Source organism: Mesocricetus auratus, unplaced genomic scaffold, assembly GCF_017639785.1.
Source record: "Mesocricetus auratus isolate SY011 unplaced genomic scaffold, BCM_Maur_2.0 Super-Scaffold_100042, whole genome shotgun sequence".
Taxonomy (NCBI): Eukaryota; Metazoa; Chordata; class Mammalia; order Rodentia; family Cricetidae; genus Mesocricetus; species Mesocricetus auratus.
In genome coordinates this window covers 7,733,598-7,742,865 of record NW_024429219.1, presented here as the reverse complement: position 1 = coordinate 7,742,865, position 9,268 = coordinate 7,733,598, and the positions used below count along the sequence as shown (strand labels likewise).

The 9,268-nt window shown below is 54.2% G+C and overlaps 1 protein-coding gene across 1 annotated transcript; it reads left to right on the top strand.

Annotated features, from left to right (window-relative positions):
- Nucleotides 1-3,062: 3,062 nt before the first annotated feature.
- Srm (spermidine synthase) lies at nucleotides 3,063-6,199 on the top strand. Its single transcript, XM_005079325.4, has 8 exons — nucleotides 3,063-3,317; nucleotides 3,596-3,716; nucleotides 4,025-4,117; nucleotides 4,863-5,016; nucleotides 5,290-5,373; nucleotides 5,456-5,601; nucleotides 5,688-5,810; nucleotides 5,894-6,199. The coding sequence occupies exons 1-8, from the start codon at nucleotides 3,151-3,153 to the stop codon at nucleotides 5,912-5,914; spliced, it is 909 nt and encodes a 302-aa protein (XP_005079382.1). The 5' UTR covers nucleotides 3,063-3,150; the 3' UTR covers nucleotides 5,915-6,199.
- Nucleotides 6,200-9,268: the final 3,069 nt, after the last annotated feature.

Genomic DNA, 9,268 nt, shown 5'->3' with positions numbered 1-9,268 from the left:
GAAAGCGTGTTCTGGCTTTATTTTATGCCTTCCCCCCCAACTCTGGCAGAAAGGAGTCTCACCCTGTTCTGAGACTGGAAGAGGAACGTGCCCAAAGAGAGTACCAGGAACCCAAGGCCGCACACACCGGATGCTACTGGGAGCAGCAAGGGGGTCGATCAGCCCTCTGCATCCGAGAGGCTCTGTGGGCTACTGGTGGCCAGTGTGGCCATGGGGCAGCTCTGCCTCAGCTCCTTAGAATGCATTCTTGGGGAACCAACTTCCTCTCCCTCAGCTCATGACTTGGGGGCTCAGGGGGGTTGGGGCATGGTGCCCACTCTCATCCTGGCTGACCTAAACTTGAGTCCTCCTGCCTCCCTCTCTGAGTGCTGGGCTCCCAAGTGTTTGCCACTATGTCTGGCAATCCTTTTCTCTGAAATAAGGGCTCACTGTTGTAGCTCAGGCTAGCTTCAAACTCATAGGCCACCCTCTGCCTCAGCCTCCAAAGCACTGTGGTGATTGGCGTATGCCATCTCACCCAGCTCTCATCAGACTGGGGTTAACTCAGGGTCTCACAATGCTACTTGCCAAGTAGTCCACAGTAGGGAACCCTGCCCTTTCCCATTTTCCTTTTTTACATTATTTGTTTATTATGTGTTTGCACAGTCTAGTGTGGGGATCACAGGACAATTTATGGGAATCAGTTCTTTCCATTTCCTGAGTGTTGGGACATTTTTGTGTGTGTATTATATATTTGGTTTTGTTCTTCAGTGATGCTCTGCATATATCCCTGCAGGCCAGAAGAGGGCATCAGATCCTCTTCTAGATGGTTGTGAGCTACCATTTGGGTGCTGGGAATTGAACCCAGGATCAGGATCTCTGGAAGAGCAGCCAATGCTCTTAACCCCTGAGCCAGCTTTCCAGCCCAAGACTTTTTCTCTCTTTTTTTTGCCCGAGACAGGGTTTCTCTGTGGCTTTGGAGGTTGTCCTGGAACTCTCTCTGTAGACCAGGCTGGCCTCGAACTCACAGAGATCCACCTGCCTCTGCCTCCCGAGTGCTGGGATTAAAGGCATGCGCCACCACTGCCCAGCTTGCAGCAGATCTCTGAAGTACATCCAGGGTACACAAACTTAATTCCTAGTTACCTGATTCAGACTCAAGCCTGAAATCATGTCCAGGAAGCTTGATGAAGCCTTTTTCCAGAATGAGTTAGTACCCTATATAATCATTACTATCATGACAAAAACTTTAAACATACATGTATATATTAATCTTACCAATTTTGAGAATATTTATACCTCAAAAGTTTTAAACAGCCAAAATCAAAGGATTATGAGATTAGTGACAATAGAATAGTCACTTAATTTTGGTTTTTCTTCTGTCCCATATCAGGTGGGTCTTCTGACATGAGACAGAGATTTTGGATTTTGCTTTAATAGAGAGAGCTATGCTCCAACTCCAAAGCCATCCTTAATTTTTAATTGAACTGGGACTAAATAAGACCATTTGCCTTATATGTATGTAGAAAACAGCAAACATTTGGGAAGATTTATGAAATTTTATGCTGTTGGAAATTGATATATGATTAGGCTGATTTTCCCTTTTTCTTGGGACATGGACATTTTTCTCTGGAGGATTCATCCCTTCTTTTTTTGTTTTGTTTTTGTTTTTTTGGGGTTTTTTTGTTTTTGTTTTTTTGGTTTTTTCGAGACAGGGTTTCTCTGTGTAGTTTTGGAGGCTGTCCTGGCACTCGCTCTGTAGACCAGGCTGGCCTCGAACTCACAGAGATCCACCTGCCTCTGCCTCCCGAGTGCTGGGATTAAAGGCGTGCGCCACCAACGCCTGTTCAGTTTGCATCTTTTTCAATACTTCCATCTTCTTAAACCTGAAAGGTATGTGCCTGGAGGGTACAGACTGGAACATCTCTGTTCTGCCTTGTTCCCAGGGGAGGGATAGAATGGACTTAAGCCATGCTGTCACCAGGGGCTGCCATCTGCAGGAAGCATCCCTAGCCTTGTGGCAATGATCTGCTTCTGTCTCAGGGCTCCTGGCCGGTAAACAGTCAGTTATCATCGGAGGCCGAAGTGCCATGCAAACACTCTGACCAAGTACAGGCTGTCCCTATCAAGCATGTGAAACTGGACGCACGGTCCCCACCTGAGACACTATGATCCTTTGCTTGGATTCCGTGGCACCTTTCTAGAACTCCCTTCCTCACTCTGCCTTTTAGGAGCTTGAAGTCAGCCAAGGCACGGACAGGTCTGAGGGTGCAGCTAGGAGCAAAAGCTAGTGCCATTCAGCCTGTGCGTTGTGACAAGGAAGCACGCTCCCGCTCCAGGTGGGGGCTGCTGAATGTCAGTCAAAAACCATCCCTGACGTCGTGTCAGGAATAGCTTATTCCGGGTTCATCTTCCTTCCTTGGCAATTCAAATTGTGCATGGAGCAATTAGCATTTAATATTTGGTAATTAGCATGCTTAATGTGATTCTGATAAGTTCCTTGACATTTTCATAAAAACAGCACGTTCCCTCCCACCCTTCAAGGAGCAAGACCCAGTTTGTCAAAAAAAAAAAAATTGCGCGCCAGTCTTTTTTGGTTCTGAATATGCATGTGCGGGGCCTCTTCCTGGGCTCTGCTGGTAAATTTAGAAACTCTTTGGGAAGGAACCCCATTCTTATTCCGCTGCCGCCACCATCTCCTGGCTCACAATTCAAAGCAAAGTAGCCAACTGGCGCGACGATCGTCGCGAGTAATAAAAAGTCCTCCATGCGTCGGGACTAGAGTCACGATCTGCTCAAACCTAGTGAACAGTCAAGGATGAGGCCCCGGCGCTCGGACCCCTGCGCCGGCGCGGCCCGCCCCGGAACCCTCCCGCCGGCCTGGGCCCCTCGGCCCCACGTGGCCCGGCAGCTGGCCGCACTACCCTGCTGCCGCTGACGGACAACACGCCCTAGCCAATCACCGTTGATTGCGGTCCGGCAGCCAATGAGCACCAGTGAAGCTGCGGGGCCGGCCCACGCCGCCATTGGATGACCGGGGCTCCGCCCCCTGCTGTAGGCCCCGCCCCCGGACGGGTTAGGTTGTGGCGCGGGCGGCGGGCCGAGCTGGTCCCGTTGTGCTGCGGCTCCGCGCGGCCTGCAGTCCGGGGACCGCGACGCGCGCCGCCCGCCATGGAACCCTGCCCCGACGGCACAGCCGCGCCCGGCCCCGCCGCCATCCGCGAGGGCTGGTTCCGAGAGACCTGCAGCCTGTGGCCTGGCCAGGCCTTGTCGCTGCAGGTGGAGCAGCTGCTGCACCACCGGCGCTCGCAGTACCAAGACATCCTCGTCTTCCGCAGGTACCGCCCGCCGCGCGCCGGTACAGCTGTCACAAGTCCTGCCCTAGGCCCGGCTCCCGCGCGCGGCCCGGCCCCGCGTCCACGTGTCACTCCCGGGACACGTCAGCCGAGGGGACCCCGAGGCCCACCCAGCCCCCACTCGTGGCAGGCCTGCCACGTGTCACCCTGACGGCCCACACCGGGACCCCGTGGCGGCCACGGTGCGCGCCCAGGGCGGGCTAGGACCTCATCTCCCGGTGCCCCTAGACCCACATCCCCGACTGTCACTCTGCCCGCAGTAAAACCTACGGCAACGTGCTGGTTCTGGATGGCGTCATCCAGTGTACCGAGAGGGACGAGTTCTCCTACCAGGAGATGATCGCCAACCTGCCGCTCTGCAGCCACCCCAACCCGCGGAAGGTACCGCATTCCCCCGGGTTTGGCCCCGAGCTCAGGGTCCCAAAAATGGTCTGGCACTAGGTGAGGTGTGGAGCCAGCTGCCACCCAGGTGGTTGTCGGGAATCGCCGGTCAGGATGAGTGGAGCGCCTGGGGGAGCTGGTCTGCTGAGAAGCCCTGATGGGGAGCCCTGGCTGCCAGGACCCCAAGACACACAGGGTTCCCGAGAGTAGAAAATGACTCAGAGACCTGTGGCTGGGAGGAGCATTGACAGCTCCGGGTTCTGTGGGAGCGGACCTGCTCAGTCCTGACTTGTCCTTCCCCCACCCAGGTGCTGATCATCGGGGGCGGAGATGGGGGCGTCCTACGGGAGGTGGTGAAGCACCCCTCTGTGGAGTCTGTGGTCCAGTGCGAGATCGATGAGGTGGGTGCAGTACAGGACGCCTGGGTTTGAGTCGCCAGGCTCACCTCCGTCCCATCCTGACCCTGCACCCTGAGGCGCAAACGTTCCTTACCGCCCTCGACCCGCTTCCTCAGTCTGAAAAGATGATTCAGTAGGAGAACCAGGTAGTTAAAACCTGGCACACACCGCACCACGGATGTTAATTCTTAGTATGTTCAGAGCGGGTTTGTGCCTTAGGCCCAGGCAGGGCCAGAGACATTGCCAAAAATTAAAGCGTCTACTCTTCATGCGCCCAACGTGCTTTTAGAGAGCGCTGTATGCTGAGTGCTGCCTGCGGATGATTGATAGCTGAGTCCCTGTGCAGCTGATGGTTTCTGGAGTGACCTGATGAGGCTAGACACGGGGAGAAGGTGCAGAAGACACAGGAAGGCGCGGGCTGTAGGAAGTCTGGCCACACATACCTGTGACCCCAGCACTTAGGAGATAGAAGCGGAAGGTCCAGGGTTCGAGGTTAGCCGGAGCTACATGAGACCCTGTCTCAAAAATATAAAAGCGTCAAGAAAGCCCCACTCAAATGGGTCTGCAGGCCTGAGTGAGCACCAAGTGAGAGCCAGCCAGACCCCTGGAGAGCTGAGGTGCCAGAGTCCCTCCGTTTTATAGATCTGTGCAAACTAGGGTTCCAAAAGGGAAGGGCTTGTCCAAGGAGACCCAACCAGCAGTCCCTAACCTCTAGCTCAGCCCAGTCCCTCCTGTTCCCCTCCCCCAGGATGTCATCAAAGTCTCTAAGAAGTTCCTGCCTGGCATGGCCATCGGCTACGCCAGCCCAAAGCTAACCCTCCATGTGGGTGATGGCTTTGAGTTCATGAAACAGAACCAAGATGCCTTCGATGTCATCATCACCGACTCCTCAGACCCTATGGGTGAGCCGGGGCGAGCCCCACACCACACAGCCCCAAGCCAGAGCTGTGTTCTCCTTTGACACTGCAGGTGGAGACCTGAGGTCTGGCTTTGGTTTCTTCAGCCGCTCCACTGTTGTTGGTCGGCCAGCGTCTGGGTGTGCTGTGATGTGGGGGTGGGGGTGGTTACATGCCGGACCCCTGGGTGTCAGGGCTCCACATTGCACAAGCTTGGGATCCGCACCAGCTCTGCCACTCGAGGCTCAGCCAGGGTGGCCAAGGTCTCATCCCTTCTAGGCCCCGCTGAGAGCCTCTTCAAGGAGTCCTATTACCAGCTTATGAAGACAGCACTCAAGGAAGATGGCATTCTGTGCTGCCAGGGTGAGTGTGGGCACAGGGGGATGCCGGGTGGGCCAGCTGCCCTCTCTGTGACAAGGCTGACTAGAGGTTACCCCCCCCACAGGTGAGTGCCAGTGGCTGCACCTGGACCTCATCAAGGAGATGCGGCATTTCTGCAAGTCTCTCTTCCCTGTGGTGGGCTATGCCTACTGCACCATCCCCACCTATCCAAGCGGCCAGATCGGCTTCATGCTGTGTAGCAAAAACCCGGTGAGCTGGGGCTACCCACAAGGGAGGGCGGGCATGGGCAGGCACTAAGAGCCCTGTCTTGATACCCCTTGGTCCCTGGTCCCCAGAGCACCAACTTCCGGGAGCCGGTGCAGCAGCTGACGCAGGCCCAGGTGGAGCAGATGCAGCTGAAATACTATAACTCGGACATGCACCGTGCAGCCTTTGTGCTGCCCGAGTTCACCCGCAAGGTGAGTGGCCCCCAAGCTCCCAGCCGCACCTCCTCGTCCTGCACGTCCTACGCGTTTTCCTGACACCCTTCATGTCCCGCCAGGCCCTGAATGACATAAGCTGAGCCTAGGTGCCACTGCAACACTGCCTGAGACCTCAATCGGACTGGACCAAGGAGCTTCCAAGGTGTCTAGGGCCCCACCAGCCCTGGACCAGACTCCCAGATGACTCTTGCCCACCAACCAAGTGTTACAGGCCCCAGAATGCTGCCTGGCCTGCCCTGCCGGGTGGACTCAGTCTCTGTCTGTCTGTCTGTCTTTCTCTGTGGCCCCAAGCCTATACCAGCTCTGTACAGCACCGTCTATGCCCTCTGTCCCCCAACAAAACACGTGTATTTATAACAAGCTCAGTCATGACCCCTGACCTTTTGTGGTCCCACCAGTGATACTGATGAGTGTGGGGGCTTTCTGCGGTCTCAGGCATAGAGGGAACCCAGCAGTCCTCAGACCAGCCCCCCCCCCTTGCTCCTGAGAACCCGATTGGCTAGTCAAGATGTTGGAGAACCTGCCCTAGGGCCCAGTGCTGGGGAGTAAGGGATCCTGGTAGGGCAACCTACAGGCTATAGCTTTGACCTGGTCCAGAGTGTTCAGAATGTGGGTGTCTTGCAGGATAAGGCAGGATGTACCCTGATCCTAGCGGCAATCCCAGAAGGGGTTGGTAGGAGCCTGGTCATCGCCTGAAACCTGATTAATCACATCAGCCCAGTAATGCTTCTGTGGGTGTAAACCTGAGTTCAAATCCTCTTCCAGGCTCCAAACGCAGGGCTGTCCAAGGTGCTGAACCTGACCCTCACAGCCTCTTGCTCACCAGAACCAGGACTCTGGTTTCTGGAGAGAGGAGCCAGATGCAGGAGTCCACTCCCTGCTCAGGAATGACCCAGAAAGTTAACTATAGCAGGAGTTACCTACCTATTCCCCACCCTAGTCAAGGAGCAGAGAGAGGGGAGATTATGGTGACACTACAATCTCCTCCCTCACTTGAGCAGCCACAGAGGGCCCTGTGTTGACAGGAGAGAATCTGGACTGATAATTGTGGGGACCCAGGATCTGGCACACCCACCCAATGCGCCCCTAAGCAGATTGGCCTCACTGTTCTGACCTCAGCCAAACTCCTTGGGTGTCCATTCCCATCGCTCTCCCATCTTCACGTTGGGTTACTCCTGGCTGCTGTCGTCTGCCCAGCCAAGTGGAGGGCAGAGTTGCTCTGAGGGCCTGATGCCAGGGAGCAGGAAGTGCCACGCACAGCATCTCAGCTCAGACTGAGCTCTTGGGCTCCCAGAGACCATCTTCCAGCCTGAAGCTGGTCTACCTTGAGACCTAGGCAGGACTGCTGAAAAGATCCATGGACAACCTCCCGATTCCTAAGTGAGGTGTCTGGAGCCAGGCTGTGCTCTGGTCCCCACCTGCCTCCCGCCTCCCTCTTACACCCTGATCTCCAGGGTTGTGACAAGGCCACATCCATCTGCTCCCTGAACCAAGTGTTCCAGGGTAGCAAGGGCAGAGAGAACCAGTTGCAAAGACCAAGGGCCTTCTCCAGTGCAGCTTGTTCCCTGCTCTGACTGAACCTTTGGCAGCTGAGGGAGGCCTGGAGTCTGAGCTGTCAGTGTAGAGAACCACAGAATGCTTGGATAGACCAGCTCATGCCAGGGAATAGTCTCTCAGAGTCACAAGTAGAGATGACAAGTCACTGTGATCGATGTCCGAAGTGAAGCTAGTCTTGTGGTGAACTCCCACCCCAGATCGGCCGCCACCACACACGTGCCATGCAGGCTGATGCGGGGACGGCCCACACCAGTCCACACAGCCCTCTATGCAGTGGTAGACCATCGGTTTGTGTTTTCTCCTTTTATCTCGTTCCGTAGACCAGGCTGGCCTTGAACTCACAGAGATCCACCTGCCTCTGCCTCCTGAGTGCTGGGATTAAAGGCGTGTGCCACCAACGCCCTGCCTTGTTTGCTTTTTTTTCTTCCATAATTTAAGCTTGTTTCTGAAACAGGGTTTCTCTGTAGCTCTGACTGTCTTGGAACTGGCTCTGTAGACCAGGGTGGCGTTCAAATCACAGAAATTTGCCTGCCTCTGCCTTCCCAGTGTTAGGATTAAAGGCGTTCCTCACTACCACCTACCCAGCATAAGGATTTACTGTATTGGTGCGTCTGCCAAATGTGTATGGGTGCCGAGACCAAAAGAGGAGCTGTGAGTTCAGTGCTGGAACTCCAACTCAGGTCTTCTAGAAGAACACTTCGTCCTTTTAACCACTAAATTAATCTCCCCATCTTCTTTATGCATCTATCTTACCTTTTTGTGAGAGAAATGTGAGGGTTTTTTTTGCTTATTTTTTGGTTGTTTAGTTTTTTCTCTGAAATAATCCTAGCTGTCCTGGAACTCACTCTGTAGACCAGGCTGGCCTCGAAGTCACAGAGATCCACCTGCCTCTGCCTCCTGCGTGCTGGAATTAAAGGTGTGCACCACCACCACCCGGCTTTGTGAGAGAAATGTGTAACAAAACTTGGGGAGACAACACACACTTCTACTTGCCCCAGACAGGGAACCCATGACAAACCAAAACAGATATCACCAAAATCCAATTTAGTGAACCAATGAGTTTAGTGGAATTGCAGCAGCGGAAATTACTCCCAACAGCTGCATCGCCAAGGCTCACCCCGGCATGAGGGACAGTTCACAAAGCTGGAAACCTGGAGGACCCCCACAGCCTGCAGCAGCTCAGCAGGTTGGAGTCTTTCCAGGTGCCTCAGTTGGTCTACACCTCTTCCAGGCCGCTCAGCTGGGTTCTGTGTCTTCCAGGCAGCTGTCAGGTTTTAGGTCTTCTTTGCAGCTTGGTTCCCTTCCATCCAGGGGCAATTCTCAGCTTTTATTGTTTACTCTGGCAGGCAGGGGCCTACTGAATCAGTCTGTTCAGTTTCAGGGACTTCCTGAAGCATTTTGTGCTTACAAAACATGCCACACTCGGAATCAGAGTTGCTAGGGACAAGAAAAGAAAGAGGAGGAAAATAAGAACAGGTTCATAGCACATTCTAACCCCAGCACTTGGGAGGCTAAGGCAGGGGAGTTGAGTTCAACAGCCAAGCCTCAGCAAACAAGGGACTGGAGAGGTAGCTCAATGGTTAGGAGTACTGGGTACTCTTGCAAAGGACTTAGGTTCAGTTTGAAACTACATAGTGGCTCAAAACCACCTATATCAGATCCAGGGATCTGGTACCCTTTTCTGACCTCCACAGGCACCGGGCATGCCCATGATGCACACAGACATTCCAACAAATGAAATAAGAGGGATGTCTGAATGGATAACAGCGCTTGCCAGTAAGCATGACCAGTTGAGTTTAATACCGGGACCCATATGGTAGAAGGAGAAGCAATCTAGCAAACTGTCTGACTTTCATGTTTGTGCACACACAACAATA